At 34.5% G+C, this 23,914-nt stretch overlaps 4 protein-coding genes across 7 annotated transcripts; all 4 read right to left on the bottom strand.

The window, feature by feature from the left end:
- Nucleotides 1–1,446: 1,446 nt before the first annotated feature.
- Nucleotides 1,447–3,099, bottom strand: LOC101255106 (mini-chromosome maintenance complex-binding protein). Its single transcript, XM_026031721.1, has 6 exons — nt 2,998–3,099; nt 2,736–2,849; nt 2,535–2,648; nt 2,159–2,303; nt 1,710–1,894; nt 1,447–1,623 (listed from the first exon to the last, which is right to left on the bottom strand). The coding sequence occupies exons 1-6, from the start codon at nt 3,097–3,099 to the stop codon at nt 1,447–1,449; spliced, it is 837 nt and encodes a 278-aa protein (XP_025887506.1).
- Nucleotides 3,100–5,309: 2,210 nt separating this feature from the next.
- Nucleotides 5,310–6,871, bottom strand: LOC101258159 (uncharacterized). Its single transcript, XM_004240826.5, has 3 exons — nt 6,500–6,871; nt 5,830–5,893; nt 5,310–5,721 (listed from the first exon to the last, which is right to left on the bottom strand). The coding sequence occupies exons 1-3, from the start codon at nt 6,812–6,814 to the stop codon at nt 5,552–5,554; spliced, it is 549 nt and encodes a 182-aa protein (XP_004240874.1). The 5' UTR covers nt 6,815–6,871; the 3' UTR covers nt 5,310–5,551.
- Nucleotides 6,872–7,197: 326 nt separating this feature from the next.
- Nucleotides 7,198–15,384, bottom strand: LOC101257865 (potassium transporter 2). Of its 4 annotated transcripts, none has more exons than XM_010323837.4 (10): nt 14,731–15,384; nt 14,398–14,457; nt 14,036–14,267; nt 13,717–13,962; nt 13,582–13,635; nt 11,587–11,847; nt 10,612–10,664; nt 10,397–10,514; nt 8,987–9,241; nt 7,198–8,423 (listed from the first exon to the last, which is right to left on the bottom strand). In XM_010323837.4, the coding sequence occupies exons 2-10, from the start codon at nt 14,434–14,436 to the stop codon at nt 7,309–7,311; spliced, it is 2,373 nt and encodes a 790-aa protein (XP_010322139.1). In that variant the 5' UTR covers nt 14,437–14,457; nt 14,731–15,384; the 3' UTR covers nt 7,198–7,308. The 4 variants fall into 4 exon arrangements, with proteins under 4 accessions (XP_010322139.1, XP_010322140.1, XP_010322137.1 ...); XM_010323838.4 differs by having other exon boundaries at nt 14,036–14,264; nt 14,731–15,181; XM_010323835.4 differs by having other exon boundaries at nt 14,036–14,264; nt 14,612–14,807.
- Nucleotides 15,385–21,400: 6,016 nt separating this feature from the next.
- Nucleotides 21,401–21,820, bottom strand: LOC138349360 (uncharacterized). The gene has a single exon (XM_069299684.1). It carries the CDS (start codon nt 21,818–21,820, stop codon nt 21,401–21,403), a length of 420 nt encoding a protein of 139 aa, XP_069155785.1.
- Nucleotides 21,821–23,914: the final 2,094 nt, after the last annotated feature.

The following is a 23,914-nucleotide window of genomic DNA, read 5'->3' as shown; positions in this document are numbered from 1 at the left end:
GATGAAATTTGAAAAAGCTGAGTCTGATTGTTATTGCTGTTACAGGAAAGGAAAAGATGATATCAATCATATATTAATTACAGGAAACTTTGCTAAATATATTTGGAGAATTCATGCAGCCAAAATTGGAGCAGAAAATGGAAATACAAATTTAAGAAGCTTGTTACTGCATTGGAGAAGCCTGCCAGTACATAATGAGGTACAAAAACTGATTTTTCACATTTTACCTAACTTTATTTGTTGAAATTTGTGGAAAAACAGGTGTGCTATTAAATATGGGGGCAAAAAATCAAGTATACAAAGATTGGAATATGCTATTTTTAAAGATATCATGCAGGTCATACATATAACTTATCCTAACATTCCATGGTAGCCTAGCTTGGACAGTTTGATCAGCCTTGCTGATCACTGTCAGCAACAACTTAAGGTAACCAAGGTAAGTTGGGAAAAGCCAGCAATAGGCTTATGCAAACTAAACACCGATGGAAGTGCATTACACAATTCTGGTCAAATAGGTGGAGGGGGAATATTAAGGGATCATTAAGGTAAATTTATTTATGCTTTTGCTATTCCTCTTGGTTTTGGAACTAACAATTTTGCAGAGATCAAAGCTGCCTTGTATGGACTCAACTCGTGTGATCAACATGGTTACAAGTATATTATTTTGGAAGTAGATTCTGAACTATTGAGTAAATGGATAACTAATACAATATGTATTCCTTGGAGATGTAAACAAGCAGTCCAACAAATCCAAGAACTCAAAACAAGATGAAATACTTTCAATGCAAGCATGTCTATAGGGAAGCAAATGGTACTGCCGATCTGTTAGCTAAATGGAGTCACAAGCTGGATATTATACAATATTTTTACATGACACAACAACTAGTTGGAGCAATTAGAGGAAGTTACATATTGGAAAAAATGGGAATGCAATTATTCAGAAGAAGAAAGTTGAAGAGAATTAAACAGCCTCCATAGTATTCAACAAGACAATAATGGAGTAATGACATGAATTGAGTAAAAATCTGTTCAATTATAGGTAGTTGAATAGGTATCTTTTTTAATAACTTTTCTTGTAATGGGAGAGTCTCCCTTATTCATGTATTCTTAGAAACTTTGTATTATGAGAGGAGTCCTCTCTAGGTGCTAATTTTATTAGATTACATCACATTGTATGTGGTTAAGTTGATAAACCTTAGTAGGTAAATCAACTATATACCCACCATAGGATACGAGGTAAGGTTTATGTCCCCCTTCATGTATCTTTTTTATTATAATAAATGATAAGGCCTGGGGGTGTTGCTCAGCCCCTAACCCACCACAAGGGTCGTTTACCAAAAAAAAAGTACCAAAGGCACAGTGATAGATAACGATAATTGGTCTACAATTCTGACACCCTAAATCTTAGTCCATATAATTAAAGAAGACCTCAACTAATAAAATACGTTACAAGAAAAATACCTTGGTTGGAGGCATTTGAGTTTGTGTATCATCATAACCCAAATATCCCATAAAATCATTGTCAACATTTTTGTCTACCGAAAACTCCGTATCAAATGTTAAGACACCAATGAACTCAAAAAAATCATTTAGATTTAAATCAGATTCAGGAGAGTCATATATCTGTAAGATTACAAATACACCGGTAACATTTTAGCATATGAGGTGCACACGCAAACTTCAGCTTAAACTAACAACTCAAGATTTACCTTAAGAAGACATGACAAAGAAGTTCTGTCAAAATATGGAAGCACACTCGTAGCTGAACCAACGTTAGCAGTTGGAGTGTCCCCTAGATTGGATGAATTGGAAGCGATCCCATTCTCACGTTGTTGTATTAACACAAAATCAAGAAGCTTAATTAGATGTTGATGGATAGCAATGCGATGAACCACTAAGAGCAACCAACAAGATCAGAAGTTTACATCCACAATTTTCAAGTCAAGTAAAGATAGTGCTTGCTAGTTGAATAGAGTAAGAGAGAAGTAATGATGAACTCAGTGTGATATACCATCTTTTTATTGGAGGTGGAAGCTTGAACCTCCTCATTTGTGACCTATCAATAAACAAATAATTAAAACGCCTTATGTGAATATGCCTATTAGTCAACTAGTTGATTATACTAGCAAAAGTTTAACTTGGGTACATCAAGACAAACAAATGGAACATACTTGCATATCAATGTCATCCATTGTTGTATCAACCTCCCTATGGCATTTCTCCCTTTGTGGAGATGAGGATTCTGAACTTGGATTGGGTAGGGGTTTAGAGGAATATTCAATCCATGAATTCTGCCTTAGAATCTAAAGCAACACCAGAAAATCGATTATTAAATTGTGTTTCTCAAGAATCAAAACAAAAGTAAATAGGGTTTCTTATTTGATAAGGTAAGACAGGAAATCGAGAAGCAGACTATCTCTAATTTAGTATCAGATACTATTTTTATAAAAAAAATAATTTATCATTAATTGTAAGAAGTAATGGAAGTATGTCTAGTGGATATACAAGAAAGTAACAAGGTTTTCAAGACTCACAGGAATACAGTAAAGTAATCGCTGCTCCCACGCTCGCATGTCAGGTGAAGATCCTATAGCCATAGGTAATTGAAAGAATTCACCAAACTTATTCGTTCTCCAAGTTTCTCCATCCTTGAATCACAACATTAAAAAAAAATTTTGTAACGAAGACATAGGTACTCTGTAAGTGAGAAAGAAGGCACAAAAATGATATTATACCTTGTACATGCCAACATACAATTCATTTCCAAGCATATCTTGAATCATTCCCCGAAATCGAACAAGATTATTGGATTTCAATCGTGCTATAGATGCAGGATTCAGAACTCGAACCTATAAAAACAAGATAATACTACTAATCAACTACCCTTCTAAAAATAAAATAATAGAACTGAGTGGAATTTTAAGAGAAAAAACTGAGAAAGGCCGCCATCGTCATAGAGAAACTTCCTGAATAGATCAATAGCGCCCCAGTCCTTGCCGTCGAAGGCGGCTGGATCAGAGGCTTTAGAATCTCATTTTGAAATGTCATTCGGATAGCTCTCTGTGGATTTAGTAGGCAATCGTAAGCGAGTCCCATCATTGTTGATTGTATTCGCCGGAGAAAAAGGAAAGTAGAGAGTGAGTTAGGGTTGAAGGAGAAATGGCAGTTGCTGGCTAAGCTATAACTTATCTAAGTAGCTGCCATTTCCCGCCAAGTTATGAGGTTTTCCGCCAATTTGGCCAGTTGGGTTTAAGTCCAGTTATAAATTTCGGGCCCCAAATTTGGATTGGGCTTTATAGAACCATTATGCACTCCGGCCGAACCTAACATATATTTCTCAGGATAATCCATTATTTAATTATACATTTAGCAAATATAAAAATCAAAAAATTACATAAATTGATACACTTTAATAAATAATTACTGATTTAGCGATACTTTTATTTATTATCTTTATAGCAATATTGTGCAATATATATTAAAAGTGAATAATGTATGCAATTTATTATGAATTGTAATTATTTTTTTAAATACATTATATTTGTTTGGTAAAAATTTGACACATTGTATTATAAGTGTATTAAAATGTGTGATAAATGTATTAACCATCATTAAAACTTGTATTATATGTGAATAATAAATTGTTCTTTGTAATATATATTAAACTTGTATTATAAATGAATTAAAAGTGATCAAATAAATAAAATTGATATCGCTATAAATAGTAAATATTTTTTTACTATAGTATATTTATGTAAGTTTTCCTATAAAACTATATTTGTATGTTATGACTATATTTTGTATAATTGGGCGGTTTGCTATGGCTATTAATATGTATATTTTGGTATACATATACAAAAAGAATCAACTGTATAATATGTTTAGGTATGCATATACAAAAATTAATTGTATAATTTGTGTTTGTATAAAGCGCGAGAGAGAAAGACGAAAGAAAACTGGGCACGAAAAGATCTGCATTTGTATAATTATAAGTATATAGGATACAAATATATGTATTTGTATAATTAAAAGTGTATAGGATACAAATATATATATTTGTATTTGTATTTGTACATACAATTTTCTCTCGATTTATACAAACACAAACACAATTTATACATTTTTGTTTGAATAAAGTGAGAGTGGAGAGCGAGACTTGGGAGAGTGGCTAGATTCTCTGTGGAGAGAGGCAAACAAAAAGATATGTGTATATATAGTTTTTTCTCACTTTACTCAAATACATTTAATACATTTGTGTTAATAAAAAAGTGAGAGAGGCGAGGGAGAGACTGTCAACGAGAAAATGAAAGTGGCAAGCGAGAATTTCAGGGAGAGAGACAAACGACAACTGTTTGCTACCGGTTACAATTAAATCAAACTGTGGTTATAACATTTAATTTGAATTAATAATTTGCTATTTTATACAATTTTTCCATCATTTAATTTTGAGAAATTGATGCGTAAAAACTACTCTCGAATGACCAATTTCTTTTAGTTTGTTTAAGAAAAATTATATCTTTTTTTTTCGTAATATTTTGATTTTAATTTTCCACGTGACGTGTTTCAGTTCATAAGATTAAAAGATATTTTTGTACATTTGACATAACTTTAATTTAGGGGCACAAATTTAAAAAACTTCTTTATTTTCTTAAATTCTGTGTCAAGTCAAAATATGTCATTTTTTTAAAAACAAATGGAGTCTCATTCTTAGATTAAATTGATAGTAGCCATTTTTAATCGATTTGGGTAACATATCAATCCATTTTAAATGAAATGAAATGAGTTGAGCTAACAAATGAGTGGATGAATAACCAATCCAAATCTAAATGGATGGAGTGGGTTGTATTTGATTTTGCCACTCCTAGTGAAAAGTCGGACAAGGGTCTCCTCACTTGTGAAAGAATGATGTTAGTTTTATTCATGGACATATTTTTTTACCCAAAAAAAAGTAATATAAATAATCTGGTCCATCATTTATTAAAATAACAAAAAAAAGGAAACAAATGAATATTCAGATACTTTGAAGTGAACTTAAATATTTTACCTTTGAACACTTACAATTGCAAGACTTACTATCGATTTTTGGACTCTCAATGTTATCGTTGTATAATACTATAAATATCTAGTTCAATTGATTATACAGACCTTCAGAATTACTGAGTTATTATTATAAAATTTCAAAAATCAAAATAGAAAATAGAAAAAATAAAAGACAAACGAGAAAATATGAAGCGACTAACCCCATATTTATTATCGAACAAAGAGATATAACTTCACGTGAAAAGTTAATAAAAGAAATTAAAACTCAATTGTTACCACTTAAAATTATCACGATTCATGATTCTAAATTGAGAATTCATAAAGTTCAAAAAATCATAGCTCTATTCGCCTCTGAATACACAATATAGTTGAATAACTCTGTTCAAGAAGCTAACACCAATTGATGACATTCATGATTGAGTCAAGAAAAAAAGAAAAACACAAAATGGCCAAGGCTATTATATTCTGTGGAGTTCATTCATATATATGAGGAGGATATATACTATAAAATTCATCTTGAGAAGAGCTTGGTGAAGAAATTTCCAGGGTTGGATTTTTGTAGACAAGCTACGTGCGCATATCGTCCCATTTTGTCAACTTGTCTTGCTTCTCCACTTGTATCTTTCTTGCAAACCTTGCATGTTTTGTCTACCCATCCCTCCTCCACATATTGTCCATCCACTATTAATTTAATTTGTTCCCAAAAAAACAAAAAGAGTAGTTAATTAATTAAAGCCATAGATAGATCATTACATAATATAATTAATTAGGAGTTTATTATATAATTACCTTCAACATAGGACTTGAAGAAATCTTTGTATGTTCCACCAATCTTCCTTCTAAGAGCTCCATACTACAAAAAGAGTCGTCTTCATAAGTAAACAAGTACTAATACACAACTTCATTAACATATACTGTTAGCGTTGTTCATTGGCAGAGCCAGAAATTTCATTAAGAGTGTCCAAAAGTGTTCAAGTGAACATGCTCTTCTTAAAAAGTGGAATTTTTTTGGCTAGTAATGAGATTTGAACATACAAACACATTAATTTTGTGTGTCTTTACTCTTTCAAGACACTTAAAACCATTAGAATACATCATATTGTTATGTCAATGGTGTTCAAAATATGGTATTTAATCACTTTATTATTATTTTACTCATATGACGAAGGGTGTCCAATTGAACAACCTGACATAAGGGTGACCATAATGTCGTTTGGTAGCTGATAAAAATTATGCAAATATTAGTAACTTAGTTATGTACGAGGAAATTTATATATATATATATATATTTTTTTTATGTAGGTAGTCATATATTAGTTAGTTATGTGAGCTTCACCAATTACACTATTTATTTTGTATCTGAATAATTTACTTTCTAAATTAACTACCAGAAGACGAAAGAGTATTATTAATACATGCTTTAATAACTGTATAATGCGTTATAGAAATAAGAATTAACCTGTTCTTTAGACATTCTCTCTCCAGATTGAGTTTTTTCTCTTGCTTCATCAAGAAGCTCAGCATCCTTTGCAGATCTAACTTGAGAAAAATCAAGAGCTTCAGTTACACTTGAAAACAACGATTGTTTCCTCTTGTTTTTTGGTTCTTCTTCTTCTTCTTGTGCGTCATCTTTTTTAGCCTTTGCTGAAATTGTTAGTACTAGTTTTGATGAGCCAGTTCTGCTGCTACCAAGAACACTGCATTTGGGCAAATATTCTGAACCACTCAAATAATAATTTTGAGAAGGTGAAAAGGGAATAGCCCTAAGCCCCATTATATTGTATGAATTTGAGGCGTAATTAATTACTTTGAAGCTACACGCCTTTATATGAGAATATTGTTTTATTTTAATAATAGAATAGAAAATGCAGGGCCAGTAGCATAATTGGTGGTTCATAACGTATGACGTGGCTTTTGGCTGACAACTTAAATTCCTTACTAAAATATATTTTCCAATAATATTATTCCTGGTCTCTAAACAATCTTTGACCAGTCACCTTTCATGTGGTATTTTGCTTCTCTTTTTAATTGTCCAATATTAAGTAGTAACAATATTACTTATCATTTAATTTGTTAAATTATTTTCAGTTAGTCTGATATTTATCTCGAGAATGATGCATCAAAATTTGAATAGATAAGAAAAACCATACGATAAACTTCAGTAATCTGCATAATAATTATATTTACCTCACTAAAGAAGGTCCTAATAAGTTACATAGCTATAGGAGTAAAGTAAAGTGAAAAAATGATATATATATATATATATAACTAAACAATGTAGACCATGCCAACTTCAAGAAGGGATGCTGGAGGAACTTTAAGGGATACATCTGCACCTCTGCAATTCCTCCTAAGGAAATTATAACCATAATTTATAGCCAACCTCTTCAACACAGATGATCCTTGTTTTGCTTTCACGTGTGAATGTCCTAGCACAAATGCTGTACCTGCTTGTTGTGCTGTGTATAAATCTTCTAGCTCTCCCTGCAGCTGACAATCCATTACGTCCCGTGAATCCACTTCCGACTCGTCATCTATCGCAAATCTCACCCTTCTTTCCACTGCTTGCATCTCTATCACATCCGTTACACTTTCAACTGTAGGAAAACCCACAGACACGCTTGCAGGCTGCATGGTTTCTTCGACTTCAAAAGCTGGTGCGCATGACAAATCTAGAGTTCCTATAACGGTCAGTCTACATTCTCCTGACGATGCACCAGAACGTGAGCAGTCATCCTCGTTGCATGTCTCCATGATTCCATGTGCCTTGTACCAATCATACCGGATGAAATCAGCCAGCCTACTGACAAGTTCGGATTCAAAGGAGTCAACATCCTGGTGAACATCACGGTAACCATAACGGACAATGCATCTATAGGAACGATGAGCTGCAGGACCAACACGGCCTACGAGGTACCTCTCAGCTGGGGGAACAAAAGGGACAGGCACCGATTTCACACACACGAAAACAAGTATCCGGTGGTAGGCAGGGAGGTTCGTAACAAAACGTGAGAAGTTGGCTGGAATCCCAGAAGTCAAATCAGTGAATACGAGGCCGATGCCAGGGACTCGAGTAATACCCAAGCTTGGACCTAGAGCCAGCAGCCATTCTAATGAAACCTTATTGTGGAGATCATATTCATACTTTTTAACTGTGGCGTAGTGCCAAACAAACATGACAGTAACCAAAAAGAGTGCAAGCAGGATTGGAAGCCAAGCACCTTCAAGAAACTTGATGACGGAGGCTGAGAAGTAGAGTAACTCAATAGACCCAAACACAAGGAGAAATCCAAGGGCCAGTATTGGAGGCTTGTTCCAGCAGAGGATGATAACTAATGAAGTAAGGCAAGTGGTCACTAGCATCACCGCCATCACTGCTAGTCCTGCAATTGGTAAAGGATGAAACTGTGACACCTTAAGATATACACTGAAGTTCCAAGTTAAGTGCTTGCTGAGCTTCTATACAACTTCATTCATATAGAGAAGATAGAAAAGAGACTAATAGGAAAACAAAAGAAAAGAAAAGAGCTGTTTAGGCCTATGTTGCCCAGGCTCTTCAAAATCGTCAACGGGTGCGTGTCGAATTCATCATAAGTAGTGTATTTTTTGAAGAATCCGGCACGGGTGCAGTATTAAAATTGAAGAATCCGCATTACTTAGGTTTAGGCTGACAAGAAGGAAAAAACTCTGATTGAGTCACTATAAAAGCAGCCAGCCAGCAATGAATTGTCTTGTAAGAATGCCAGGTATATGAAACATTTTTTCTATCATATAGCAAAGGAAACATCTACTTTAAGAAGAAATAAAAGATTTTTGAAGATCACACACTAAGCCACATCGAAGAAGTTAATCAGAACTGTTAAAAGGCTTTGAAAATGACTGACAGTAGACAGTAATTGATGCCTTTTTAATGTGGCTTGGAGAAAGAATGATTGGTCACAAGTACCTGACGCATTTCCCATGTGCTTTGTGTCTCTGAAACCAATAGTCACAGCAACACAAAGAATCATGAGTATCCAATTGATCTCAGGAATGTATATCTGGCCATGTATCTTGGCATTGGTGTGAACGACCTTGACTCTTGGGAAGCAACCAAGGGATTGACTCTGGTTGATAATTGAAAATGTTCCGCTGATGATTGCCTGACTTCCCACAACAGAAGCCAGAATTGCTATCACTAGCACTGGCCATCTCACAACATCTACATTGCAATTTATTTTAAAGAAAAAACAGAAAAGGAATAAGTCACTGAAAAATATGCATGGAATTCAAATGAAAATTGATAAACATGATCAAGAAGCTTGTTCTACAAAACTTGCTTATGTTCATGACAACAATTGTTAACAACAGACAGAAATGGTGGTCTTTCACAGATGTCTACTAGTAGTTGTATAGGCCCAGTTACATGCAATGCCTTAATGAAGTAAACACTATGAAAACACCCACGATTTGATTGAGGTTAGGCCAGACTGGCTCATACTTTTTACAAAAAATCATTTCCATAGTCCGCCCTTCACAATTCAGCAGTAGTTCATTTCAGATATCTTGATGCAACAACTGGATAACAGTCTCAAATAGTTATCATGTTTAGACATCAGGTCATTCAGGTTTCAATTTCATACATACATCATGAAGAACTTGAATATGTAAATAATACATTGCAAAGGATATCAACAAGCATGGTTGCAATATCTGCTGACAAAGAAATCCTTATATTCTAGAGCAATTGCTGACTTCAAGTTCAACGTTGCTCGTTGCTGTACTAAGGATAGTTCAAGCATCAAGAATTTCAGTTCAATTGTATGAATTATAGTATACATCCCTAGAAACTGAGATCAATTTAGTTTAAATGTAGAACTTTTACTCCCTCAGTCCCAAAAGCCTTCCCATTTAAAGATGCCACAATACATTCGACTATATGACAAGTAATATTATTCTATACAACTTTCAGGATATCAAACAATACAAATTCATTTAACTATCAAATGTTAAAGATGTTTTCTGTGTCACTTCTCAACCAAAAATTAATATTTTCTTCTACTATCACTACCATATTTTACATGTCCTTTTTTTTTTTTGTGGAAAAAAATACCGTACTTGTCAAATTATTACCTTTAACTCAATGTCTAGTTATTACCAAAATATTGAACTAGATAATTAAAAAGAAAAAAAGAAGTTACTACCAACATATAAAATGTGTAGCTTACCTACTTTAGTGTCTTGAAAATACACAAATTTATCAACTGAAAGCTCAAATTGCATATCAAACATAAGTACATAATTATGTATGCCTTTTTTTTAAAAAAACTGTGTATGCCTCAACACCACCTAAACTTGTTTAACATTGTAATGATACCTGGAACTGATACATAGAAACCGATCTTGTGAATGGTGTGGTGATGCTTTGATAAGAAAGCTGCTTGACCCATATACGCCAAGATTAGTGCTGGATAAACCAGAAAGGTGAAAGCAATCTGTGGCAGGATAAAGAATTAGAGATATCATTTGAGATTAAAATACCGTCTATTGCTGTAAACATTAGAAGGACAAAATTTGGTTCATAGAGTTTACTTGAATTGCAGTATATGAAAAATGCCCAAGATCAGCAAACATTGCTTCAGAACCTGTAATACGGTAAATTAAAACATTTTAACATCCATTATTGAAACATTGGATCTTTGTTGCAGTGCATCACTATGTCATAGCCTAAGTAAGTGTAGATATATATAGTACACTATTAATACCATGATCAAAGCATGACCCACAGGTGAACAATGTCGAATATAAAAACATTATCAAGTATCAGGCAGGCCACAGCCATACATTACATCAGAACACAATTCTCTCCCCTTCACAATTTATTTGTTTCTTTTCTCTAATGAATGGCCAATTTGACCAATCTTCAGAGGTATATCGAATATAGAATGGTTCTTTCTTTTCAATGTAGAACTTGGGACATTTTGAAACTACGAAAGAGAAAAAAGTTGCAACCTTTTCCATGTTAAAGTGATGAAAGAATACATCAAAATTTTCAAAGATAACTTTGTTTGGCTCTTGGAAAGGGAAGACAGAATCATTTTATGAAAGAGAGAGTACATTTAAGCTATTGACAGATTTTATTATATGAATCTGTACTCAACAGATGCTTATCTATTTGTCCTTATTTACAAATTATGCATCCTTTATCCAAGTGCTCTCATACTATTAATTTCGATCAAGTATTTCATGTCATGTTTTACGAAAATAGACTTCAACAAATCCTAGACCCATAGATCATGTACTACCACAAATTGGACCTTATATTTGCCAATTGACAAGCTTTTAGATACTATGGAACAGGCGTCTGACATATGAACATGTTAACCTACAGAAAGCAAGGTACATATAATAGCATCACTTTTAGCTTGTTCTCGATGGCAGCACCTGATTTATATAAAGCTGCATATTGGATATACCAATGAAACAGAACTTATGACCACTCTAATCCAAAAACAGAACTTATGACCACTCTAATACAAAAATACAAAGCGTAAGGAGACATATTACCAGTTATGCAGAGCAGAATTCCACCCAAAGACATCCATCCACCTTTTCTTGTTTTCTTCAGGAACTTTACCATGTAATAGGGGGAAAGAGCTTTGTAAACCTGTGGATTCCAGTGGATAATGTTGTATAACCCAAGAGCACTAATGCAGAGTAACCAGGTCATCACAATTGGTGCAAAACAAAAACCAACTCGATGTGTGCCATAATGTTGTAATGCGAATAGGCAGATCAATATGAAGCAAGTTATTGGAATCACTGCATCTGCATAAGCAAAAACATGGATGTAATTCAACAGTACTTTTGTCAAAACAAACAAACAAACAAACAAACATGGATGTACTAAGGAATCAAAGTTTAACAATAAATTCTGTAAAGATCTGTAGTGGTTAACTCTTATGCAGCAGGTATATCTAGAAAAGTAAGGAAGAGACAAAGAAATATAACTCAGTAGAAAAGATATTAATGTCAAATCTCTTCTGTTGCTTCCCACACTCATCCTTTAACTAAATACCAACAAGAAATATAAGAGGATAACATTGGAAAACTCAAAATAGTTGGCTAATTTAAGTCTGCCCCTGCACAAGTACCCCCTCCCCAGCCCCCCCCCCCCCCCCCCAAAAAAAAAAAAGAAAAAAAAAACAAACAAACTGTTCTTTTCTTTAGATGTAATACCATCTCAGTCAAGGTGAACTTCTTGTTTCAACTCATCGCTCTGTATTTATGTCATGGAGAATGAAGTTCATTTCTTATTTGCCCTAATATCTTGTTTTGATAAAATACCATACATAAATAGGTAAGTGCCTAAGTGACATCTAATTGAATTGATTCACCAAATCTTCCATCTACCAAAACTGAAGAGATGTCTATTAAGATCAGCTCCATGAAAGAAAGAAAGAAAGAAGGAAGCAAGTTTAGCGAACTTAGAGATGGAAAGAGATGGATTTTTCCCAGCTGTTGTCACCAGAAAGTTGGAAAAAGAACACTGACTTATCAGATACATAATACATTACCTTGTACAATTTAAGAGGAAAGTCCTTATAGAAAAACAACATTTTCCTTTCAGTTAAAAGAAACAATGACACTGGTAAATTTGACCAGTGAGAAAAATTATGGCAACTACAAGTTTTTTTGCCAAATATATTATTTTCAGTTGAAAGATATGTTGACATTGGTCATAACACCTTTTGGAAGGCTGACACAGTCACTCCAAAGAGATACATTTTTCTTTTGGCTCTTCTTTTTGTGTTAAATGGTACTATGAGATTCTTTACCTGGTCAGAAGCAAAACCTAAGTTTGACAGAGTGATTGTTATCCCAGAAGTGAGTTTGAGCTTGAAAAGAAAGGTAAATATTCCACACAAGTGAGTGCCCTACTATTACAGCAATTATATCTTTCCCTTTTCCATGTAGATAGTACATACTAAATAGTGATTAAGTTGTAGCCATACAAAGAAATTTTTTTAAGATTTTCTTCTCTCTCTCTACTGTATGCTCTCTGCCTGTAACCAGCCACCAGATTGTAATAGAATAATAGTGAGTCCCCTACTATTACCAGGAAGTACAATTACAAGGTCTGTGCATTGACAACGGTGGAAGTTTTCTCGGCCAATTTGGTCATTAAGGCTGAGAAGGTTAGAAATGGGTAATGAGAAGATGGAACAGAGAGGAAGACAGATATCCTTATCCATGATTACTGAAATGCTGATTGATACTGAAGTCTGAACAGATAAGTTAATTAAGTATAGACACACTGGATTGTCTCACAGTTTTTCTTTATATTCTGTAACACAATCAATTGCTCCATACTTTGATTTTGTACCAAGACAAGGATATTACAAAAAAAGTAGTAAAAGATAGGAACAAGACATACTAATTAAATTACTTTAATTTCTTTGATGCAACTTCTAAAGTGTAATTGATAACAAAATGGTGGGCTACAAGAACAACACATTTCAGTTTTCAGGAAGTAGTTTCGTTGTAGACAAAGCAGCTTACATTGATGATGCTCCCGAGACATCGATAACTCAAGACCAGAGACCGCAGAGAATACTGCAGTTGGAAGAAGATTCCATGTCAGCATCTACCATAATTCTAGAGAAGATAAATTTGATGCAAAACAGCCTACCATACCGGATATGGCTGGAGTAAGCAGCCCATCTCCAATCACCATACAAGTGCCAAGAAGTACCAAAATTAGCAGAGCAGTGTGTAAGGACTTATGCTTCTCAAGAAGCAACTTCAACTTTGAGCTGTTCTTCATCTCAGGAGGGTGCTCAAGTTTGTAGGTAGAAAGAGCTTCATCAGCAACTTGTCTGTTAGGTAGAAGGCTAACTTTGGCATGCCTGCATATTAAGGAATAGAGCGCAAAAGTACCACCTGCAGCAGAATCCATGTAAGTGAATTTAAAAAACCATATACCAAGCTTATCTTTGTGACTTGTAGTACATACCTTCTCCATTGTCATCAGCTCGAAGCACGATAAAGACATATTTGAATAGAGGAACTAGTGTTAAAGTCCAAAAAACGAAAGAGAGAACGCCAAAAATCTCTTCATTAGTTTCAGAATGATGAATGTCTTCTGCAAATGTGCTCTTGTAGACATAGAGAGGGGAAATACTGAGATCACCATACACTACCCCAAGACTCTGATAAGCCAGAATCAGTGTACTCTTCCAAGACTTCTATGTAAGTAAGATGTGGGGAAAAAAAAAGGAGAAAAATTATGACTAATACAGCAATACAATACAATCTACAATATGGTCCAACTGTTATGAAATTTTAGCAGATTGAAGAACAACAAAATATACACACCTTCGAAGTGTCCCAACACTTGCCATAATCGATATCCATTATCCGCAAAGGCTTGTAGTACTAATTTGCAAGAAAAGAAAGATCCACAAAAATGATGAGGCACTTAATTAACACTAACACAAATCACCACTATCAATCCCTAAATAAAAACAAAAGAATAAAGGCATGAAACAAACCCCCTTTTTTTTTTAATTTAACCCACTTGACCACTTACTGGCAGCAGAACACAATTGTGCAGAATGCAGGACAAGAAAAGTAAAACCTCCATGAAAACTCATAAGCTTTCTTTGTTTCGTTAATAACAAAGTATAAAAAGGAGAGCAAAGAACTTACTCTTGTGCAACAAATGGTTAGATTAGCAGAGTTGGAGGAAGAAGTAAACGTATAAGTGTGAGATTAAGGAGAGCCAAAAGCACATTGAATCAACGGCAGTTACATTATCAAATCAATCACACCAAAATTAAGCCCCACGTAAATTAAGGCGATTGTAAGGACCAGAAGTAGGTAGTCCCTACTCTACTCAAATACTTGCTATATATATCTACAAAATTTACAGGTCACCAGAATAACAGTACTACTCACAGTGATATATCAAAACACTAATATTTCAAAAAAAATTGGTAATAGTATTTCTTTAACAAGATAAAGAGTAGAGTAGAGATACTTTCACTACCAAAAAATGATTTTTCGCTCAAAAGCAGAGGAATAGAAAGGGTAGATGGTGAAGCGAGGCTCGAAAACAACAAAACTATATTCCCTTCCGTTTCAAAAAGAAGTTTGACTTGAAACAGAGTTTAAGAAAAGAAAAAATATTTATGATTCTAAATTAAAATTATGTCAAATATATCAAAATGTCACTTAATCTATCACTATTAAACATGTCATGTGAAAAGTTAAAATATTATCAAAAGAGAAGAGAAGACTTTTTTTTGAAACAAAGTAAAAAAAAAAAAGAAACATTATATAATAACTTGAGGTCTCAAATCTGTTTTATAAACTTGTACGTGATACAAATTTAAAATAATCGAGCTCTATCAAATAAGGGAGAAAAACAAAAAGAAAAGGTAATTATGTATGTGAGGAGAGGCAGGAGCACGTGATGAGAACATGGACCCCCTCAATTCCATTTTGTTCACGATTCCAACGCTTATCTATCTATCTATCTTTTCACATATCAAGCTACTCCCTTTTCCGTATTCTTGGGCTTTTCACCCTTATTTTGTATTATAATTAAAAATCCTAATCAAATCAAATGTAACAAAATTTAGGAATGAATAGTCTTTCCTAATAAATGCATACTCAGTTCAGCTGCATAGCCAAACCTAACCTACTTCATCCATAACTGCAGCAGTAGGTATCCATATTCTGACCCTTTTATCTTCTTGGACTTCTCCCACAAAAAACTAGATCTAGAAATCCATTGAAGAATCATTTTATCACTGCTTTTTCGATAGAACCAAAAATATCATAATACAGTGTATTTTGTTTCAGACAATAAAAATGCTAAAAACAGCCGTTAAAGAAAAACCAAAAAGTTAATTGGGGTAGCCGACAAGTGAGAATATTGTGACTTCTACATAAAACAAATGGAAATGATGAAAATTTGAGAATTGTGGTGATGATGCACAAAATGAACATGTTCCGAGAATTAAGCATGAATACTTTACTCTTAAACTATTCATTGCCTGAGCACAACTGAAAAATATAATACTGTACTAGTGTATACTTGTTTTTCTTAATATTCTGCAACAATCAACGTGAGACATATATTCTACTGAACATTGCTACTTCACATCAAAGCCGCATCAATAATAATATATTTAGTTAAATTTTATTAAATAGACATGAAAGAGTAGATAGTATATATTTAAATTTTATTATTATTTTGCGGAGCAGCAAGATTTGTAAGGCCAAATTAATTTATTTGTGATTCTTTTGTATCGTTTGAATTCTTATATTTACCCCTATGAGACTTACTCTTGTATATTTTCAACTATATAATATTTTATTTTATTTTTTATACGAAACTCTCTTTTTGTCTGTTATTGTTTCTATTAATTAACTTTCTCGGACTCTTGTGCTTTTGCTGTTGCTGAAGTTGAGGTTTCAGTCATTGTGTCGGGATTTTGTTTATAAATATCTGTAATAATTTATGATAAATATCATAAAATATAATGCAATATACTAGGATTGAGAAATATTCTTTCTACAAATTAATTAATTTGATAGTGAATTGTTTACATAGTCCTACATGTAGGCTCGTTTGTCTAATGAAACTCGTGATTGATCAAACACATGTATCGTTTTGGCTATATATGGGTAAAAGATGAGACCAACTATAACTAATTCGCTTATTTCAATTGAAATTTTATGAGTTAAGCTCAAGATAAAATCATGACCGAAAAGATTATAAGAATTTATAAATTTAATTGGTAAAAAAACATATTAAAACAAATGATAATAAAAAAATATAAAATAAAAATTTTATTTATATAAATTATTAATAATAATAATCTAAAAAATATTGGGGCCTTCAATTTTTTTGAAGCCGAAGGCAATGGCCTCAGTGGCTGGCCAAGCCTTAGAGCCGCCCCTGCCAGGAACAAATCCTTTTTGCTTATCGAGGCCACATTTGATAGAAATATCCTTTTTTTTTAATTGACCTAGGTAAGTTAAACAATGATAATTCGTTCAAGATAATTCTACAAATAAGATATGAAAAAGGTAGTATATAAAGCAAATCTTATGAAGTAAGAGTGCTTCATGAAAAAATATAGTAAAAAGTTAGTGCTTCAAGAATTTAAGAATTATTATAATATGATCAAAATAATATTGTGATAAATTTAATAATTATACGATATTGAAATAGTGTTGACTTGTTGTGGTGTTTAAAATTTGAAGAGAACACCAAAAAACAAAAACAAAAAAAAAGTTAATAAATTTATGTTATAAAGTCTAAGCTCAGAATAATATAAGTATAAAGAAAGAAGATAAGAGAATAGATATAGGAAAAGACTTTCTTCTTATTCAAGTGTGTTCTACAAAAAGTGAATGATAACTCTGTTTATAGAGTAGAGATATCACCCCAAAAGTCACCATAATAAATGTCTAATTAGTAGACATATAGTTATCCACCAACGTTCATATCACCTTGGAATTATACATACATGAATTCATCATAATTCTTGAAGTAATCAAATGGACAATCCATAATTCAATGGATTTATAACACTCCCCTTTGGATGACCATAGATAATGTGCCTCGTTAAAACCTTACTAGGAAAAAACCTATGGAAAAAAATTCTAGTAAAGAAAAATAGTACACATATCCTTTGATATGCACTATTTCTTGCCTCGTTAAAAACCTTGTCAGGAAAATCCAGTGGGAAAAAACTTCGGTCAAGAAAAAAAAGAGTGCAACGCGTATTATACTCCCCTGATTAAATATCACTTAGTTTCTTGTGATGACGTCTCCAATCTTCGTACATTGTGATTGGTATATTCTTTTTTAAAGAAAAATCACACATTTCCTGAATATGGTGTGTCATTTATCTCAACCAAACGCACTTTCGACTTGTTTCATGGAGGAATTTTATTTCTGCATAGCAACATTTGCTTCATTGATCGCCAGGATATTATTGTGCCTCCACATGCAAACACATAGCGTGCTTGAGATAAAGCTTTATGCGGATTAGATAAATATTCTGCATATGCATAACCTATCAATTTTGTCTTGTATTCCTCAGAATAGAATAAACCCATAATTATGGTCCTTCGAGGGTATTCAATCATGTGCTCAACGCCATTTCAATGTTCTTTTATCGGGGAGAAACTGAATGTTGCTAGTAAATTTACTGCAAAACAAATATCTGATCAAATATTGTTAGTAAGATGCATTAGTGCCCTGATTGCACCAAAATATGGAGTTTCATAACCAAGAAACTCTTCATCCTTTTTTTGAGATCAAACTAAAGTTCTCTCTTCCATCTTACTTCTCTTGTCTTCTTCTCTTTCTATTATATTATGAGTTTGATTTTATAACACGTTATCAGCTGAGTATGCTCTAAAGGTTGTAGCACTTCCAGAAGTGTTATAGTTGAAACACTTGTGAGCAGGAACATGTTTTATTTATTTTTCCTTGTTACATATATATATTTTCAAAAATTCCTCTTATACTAATAATTTATTTTAGTATATATGTGATATATGAAAGGTAAAACATATTGGTTTGTTTTACTTTAACAATTTTATACATTGGTTTATGATTATACTAATAGTTCTTCGTTTCAGGATAAAACTGAAGGATAAAGAAGTAAATTTTCATATTGATTTTTGAAGTGTTAATTATGAGGAACTTATTAATATTTATAATTGCTAGAGGTGAGAAAACTCTCAATCTTATTTTGACTAAATTTTCTTCTATAATTCTTGATTTCATTTAAAGGCACATGGTTGAGTTATATTGGTATTGACTTATATGACATTGATTGAAGGTTAAGACGATGGATTCAAGTCCCATCGCACCAAAAGGGTAAGACATCAGGTTAAGTCCAGATGCGCATAAAAACAAAATATTTGAGGATAAGACGATAGATTCAAATTCTATCGCACCAAGAGGGTAAGACATCAATTTGAGTTTTGATGCACAGTGATGATAATGTATTGGGTTCAAGTCCATAGAATTATGACCTAATGTGTCTTGTATGAATAAGGCATTGAGTTTGAGTCTCAATACACCATAGTGGTGATTAAATGATGATTGAGGAAAAATAATATATTTTTGATGAAAATTCTTGAAATCCGTATCATGAATTTGCTCCATTCCCTAAAAGGAATGTGGTAGCAGTATATGTGTAACGCCCTGAGCTACCCCTGATATGCGGACACGGAACCTAGGACCACAAGTGATCCCAAGCTAACCCTGCTGGCATGATCATGAGCATACTGAAGATAATAAACTTAATGCGGAAACTAAATCATAATTTTAAACTGAAATAAATGGGGAATATCTATATTCTATAACTGAGATAAATGAAATCAATGAGTTTAATACAACGAAGTTATTAACTCAATACTAAGATGAAACTAACTATGTCTGAAATAAGTCTGTCAATTGGGCATGTTAGACAGGTGTTTACTAAAATGGGCATAACTTTTTACTCGAAGGTCTGATTTTAGCAATGTTGGTGGCTATAGAAAGATAATTAAATTATCTATTTGTGGGTAGGTTATGGGACACCTCATTCATTTTGTGCTAAGAGCTATGACCATTTGAAGTTGACCCAACTGTATTTCCCCTTAACTGTCTGCAAATTTTTCACCTATGGTACGGACTGTGTTGGTCATCCATAACTCTTTTCAAAGAGTGGATTGAAGGGAGTATTGATCGATGGTCACGAATTACGGATCATCGTCTGACCGACGGACCGTAAGTCCGTCCGTCGTCCAATACTTAACCAGTCTTTCTGGACTCAAATTTTTGGGAGTTTCTGATCCCATCGAAGGTTGTGCAGGACGGACCGTGGGTCAGGCTATGGTTCATCGATGCTACCGTTGGTTGCACCTGTAGATTTTTTTTTCTGTAAAGCTGGTTTTTGGTCTTTTTTGGATACGGGGTGTTACATTATCTCTCCCTTGGGAACATTCGTCCTCGAATGAAGACCAAACTAGCTAAATAGAGGGAGAGAGATGCAAACCCTACTACTAACCACTGAGAACTGAGTTTCTGACTGAATTGAGTTCCGATAACATGCATATACGCTGAAAATGCAAGTAAAAAGTGAGGGAACATGATTCTAAGACTGAATTCACCATGAATGACTGGAAAACTGAAGAAGAACTATTACCTCAAGCTGGAGGGGAATCGGAAGGAAAGAGGTGATGATACTTGGCTTTCATGACTGCTTCTGCTTCCTAAGTAGCTCCCTCTATGGACTGACTCCTCCACAAAACCTTGTCTGAAACGACTTCTTTGTTTCTCAACCTTCTAACCTAATGGTCAAGAATCTCGACTGGTACATCCTCATAAGAAAGACTATCTTTCACCGCCACACTCTCTAATGGCACTACAGAGGCTGGATCACCCACACACTTCTTCAAGAGTGAGATGTGGAAGACCGGATGCACTGCTGCTAATTCTGCTGGCAACTTTAACTCAAATGCCACCTTGCCAACCCTTTTCAAGATCTTGTAAGGGCCTACATATCTAGGCCTGAGCTTCCCTTTCTTTCAAAATCTCATTACCCCTTTCATAGGTGAGACCTACAGAAAAACTCAATCATTAACTTGGAACTCTAGTTCCCTTCTCCTTATAACTGCATAAGATTACTGACGACTTTGGGTTGTCTTAAGTCTATCTCTAATGAGTTTCACTTTCTCCATAGCATAAATGACTGAATTTTTTGTCCCTATCAAAGCTGATTCACCTACTTCAAATCGACCAACAGGAGATCTATATCTACGCCCATATAAAGCCTCATAAGGGGCCATCTGAATGTTGGAATGATAGCTATTGTTTTAGGCGAACTCAATAAGAGGAAGGTGATCATCCCAACTACCTTTGAAATCGATCACACAAGCCCTCAAAATATTCTCTAGGGTTTAAATGGTACGCTCTTCTTGTCCATCCGTCTGCGGATGAAATGTTGTGCTAAGGTTAACTTGAGTACTAAGACCTTTCTGAAATGACTTCCAGAAATGAGAGGTAAACTGAGGACCTCTATCTGAGATGATATACAAAAGAACCCCATGTGACCTCACAATCTCATTAATCTAAAGCCTTGCATAGCCGAATATGTAGTGTTGACCACCAAGAAGCAAGAAGACTTAGTTATCCTATCAACTATTACCCAAGTAGAGTCATGTTGTCTGGGAGTACAGGGTAATCCCGTGATGAAGTCCATATTGATAACATCCCACTTCCAAGTAGGAATATCGATCTCTTGAGCCATACCTCCTGATTTCTGATGGACTACCTTGACTTGCTGGCAATTGGGTCACTTACTCACAAAGTCTGCTCATCTCTTTTCATGTCATTATACCAGTAGACTTCCCGCAGATCGCGGTACATCTTAGTGGAACCTGGATGAATAAAATACCTTGAGTTATGGGCTTCTGAAAGAATATGTTGTCTCAACTCGCCCACATCAAGAACACACAATCTACCCTGGTAGAGAAATCCGCTATCTCCCCCTTGGGAGAAAACCTCCACTCTCTGATTATGGACTGCACCCTTAAGTTCAAGCAAAATTGGATCACTATCTTGATTTTCCTTAACCTCCACTAAAAAAGAATACTTTGCCCCATTCCGAGCTGTTACCCCATTGTCTGATATGCTCATAAGGCGAACTCCTAAGTGAGTAAGCCTGTGAACATCCTTCACTAGCTCATTCATTTCTTCCTCAAGATGGGCTACACTACCCATAGATAATTTGCTGAGGGCATCTACTACTATATTCACCTTACCCGTATGATAATGCATACTCATATCATAATCCTTAAGGAATTCAAGCCATCTCCTCTGGCGAAGATTCAACTCTTTCTAGGTGAACACATACTTGAAGGCTCTTATGGTCAGTGAACATATCTACGATAACACCATACAACTAGTGTCTCCATATCTTGAGTGCAAACATCACTGCTGCAAGCTCGAGGTCATGATTTGGATAGTTCTTCTCATGCACCTTAAGCTGTCTAGAGGCATACACTATAACCTTATCTCGTTGCATCAACACACAACTAAGGCCAACTCTGGATGCATCGTAGTAGATCACATAGCCATCTGAACCCTCTGGTAGAGTTAAGACAGGAGCTGTAGTTAATCGTGTTTTCAATTCTGTGAAGACTTTCTTACAATCATATGACCATTGAAACTTGACCATCTTCTGAGTCAACCTAGTCAATGGTGAGGCTATGGATGAAAATCCTTCCACAAACCTTCTATAATAACCTTCTAGACCTAAGCAACTTTTGATATCTGTAGCAGAGGTAGGTCTGGGCCACTGTTTTACTACTTCTATCTTCTGCGACTACTCGGATCCCTTCGCTAGATACAATGTGACCAAGAAAAGCAACGGATTGCAACCAGAACTCACATTTACTAAACTTAGTGAATAACTGGCGATCCTTGAGAGTATTCAGAAGAACTCTCAATGACTTGCATCTTCTTCCCCACTCCTAGATTAAATGAGGATATAATCAATAAAGACGATAACGAACAAGTCCAAGTACTGTTTGAAAACTCTGTTCATCAAATCCAGGAAAGCTGCAGGAGCATTTGTTAGTACAAACGACATATCTGCAAATTTATAATGATCATACCGAGTTCTGAAGTTTGTCTTTGAAATGTCACTATCTCTGACTCTAAGCTGATGATAACCCGATCTGAGGTCTATCTTGAGAAATGGCTAGCACCCTGAAGTGGTCAAACAAGTCATAAATCTTAGGGATGAGATACTTATTCTTGATTTTGACCTTGTTCAACTGTCTATAGTCAATGCACATTCTGAGAGAACCATCTTTCTGGCCTTAAGGTAATAAATAAATCGACCCATAGGAGCTAAGCTACTAACTTTCCATTTTAAGATTGGTTCGTCTGAAAACTGAAAACAAACAATCATAAGTCTACAATCGACTGAGGCATAACATGAGTGTAACCAATCCATGCCTAGATTGACATCAAAGTCTACCATTTCTAACTCTACTAGATCTGCTGAGGTGACATTCTAAGATACTGTGACAGGGTAATTTCTGTATATCCGTCTAGCTATAACTGAGTCACCGACTGGAGTAGAGACTGAGAAAGGTTCTGAGAGAGTTTTTGGACTAACACCAAATTGGACTACTAAACTAATTTACAAAAGACAAAGTCATGTCTGTTGTATTTCCGCTGAGTGAACCATGTGTGATTTACATCCTTGAGTTTGTTGGATGCCAATCTCACCTATTACTACGAGTTACTGATATCACACCAAATATTTTCTTGACCTTATCAATGAACTTCTGTGGGTCCTTACCAACTTGTGATCCTAAAAACTTAGGCGGATTCATCCTAACAAAATCACAAACTCTTCATTGTTGGTTGGTTACACTCTTAGCCAAAAGTTGAATTGGCATACTAAAACTATGCATTTAAACTTCCTTATCTGGTACTAGAGGAACTGCATTAGCATTGCGTGCATTAGAATTCCACGCCTAATTTCTACGAGGCATGATCTTAAGTGCACAACGTCAAGTTAGGATGGAATTTGATCATACCTTACGCACGATAAGAGTAACAAGAAAGTGAAGTTTTTCCTAGAACACTTCATAGCCTCCCTCTCATTAGATTTGGTGCACTTCACACCCATGAAAAGGACTCTACTTAGTGCGGCTTTTTTAGACATCCTAGGACTTTTGAACCTAGTGCTCTGATACCAAGTTTTTTTAAGCCCCGAGCTACCCCTAAGACGCGGACACGGAACCTATGATCACAAGTGATCCCAAGCTAACCCTACTGGCATGATCATGAGCATACTAA

The sequence above is a fragment of the Solanum lycopersicum genome, chromosome 6 (genome assembly GCF_036512215.1).
Source record: "Solanum lycopersicum chromosome 6, SLM_r2.1".
Taxonomy (NCBI): Eukaryota; Viridiplantae; Streptophyta; class Magnoliopsida; order Solanales; family Solanaceae; genus Solanum; species Solanum lycopersicum.
Note: the sequence above shows the minus strand (reverse complement) of the source record. Positions and strands in the feature narration are given on the sequence as shown.

Excerpts from the sequence above, each read along its gene's own strand:
- LOC101255106 (XM_026031721.1), bottom strand. The coding sequence starts at position 3,099 with ATGATGGGACTCGCTTACGATTGCCTACTAAATCCACAGAGAGCTATC. Across the intron at positions 2,649-2,735 it reads TGTATGTTGGCATGTACAAG|GATGGAGAAACTTGGAGAAC; the intron begins GTATAATATCAT and ends TTGTGATTCAAG. Across the intron at positions 1,624-1,709 it reads CTTTGTCATGTCTTCTTAAG|ATATATGACTCTCCTGAATC; the intron begins GTAAATCTTGAG and ends GTAATCTTACAG.
- LOC101258159 (XM_004240826.5), bottom strand. The coding sequence starts at position 6,814 with ATGGGGCTTAGGGCTATTCCCTTTTCACCTTCTCAAAATTATTATTTG. Across the intron at positions 5,894-6,499 it reads AGAGAATGTCTAAAGAACAG|TATGGAGCTCTTAGAAGGAA; the intron begins GTTAATTCTTAT and ends CTCTTTTTGTAG. Across the intron at positions 5,722-5,829 it reads CTTCAAGTCCTATGTTGAAG|TGGATGGACAATATGTGGAG; the intron begins GTAATTATATAA and ends TTAAATTAATAG.
- LOC101257865 (XM_010323834.4), bottom strand. The coding sequence starts at position 14,665 with ATGGAGGTTTTACTTTTCTTGTCCTGCATTCTGCACAATTGTGTTCTG. Across the intron at positions 14,268-14,397 it reads AGTGTTGGGACACTTCGAAG|AAGTCTTGGAAGAGTACACT; the intron begins GTGTGTATATTT and ends TTACTTACATAG. Across the intron at positions 10,665-11,586 it reads AATTCTGCTCTGCATAACTG|GTTCTGAAGCAATGTTTGCT; the intron begins GTAATATGTCTC and ends ACCGTATTACAG.
- LOC138349360 (XM_069299684.1), bottom strand. The coding sequence starts at position 21,820 with ATGGGTAGTGTAGCCCATCTTGAGGAAGAAATGAATGAGCTAGTGAAG.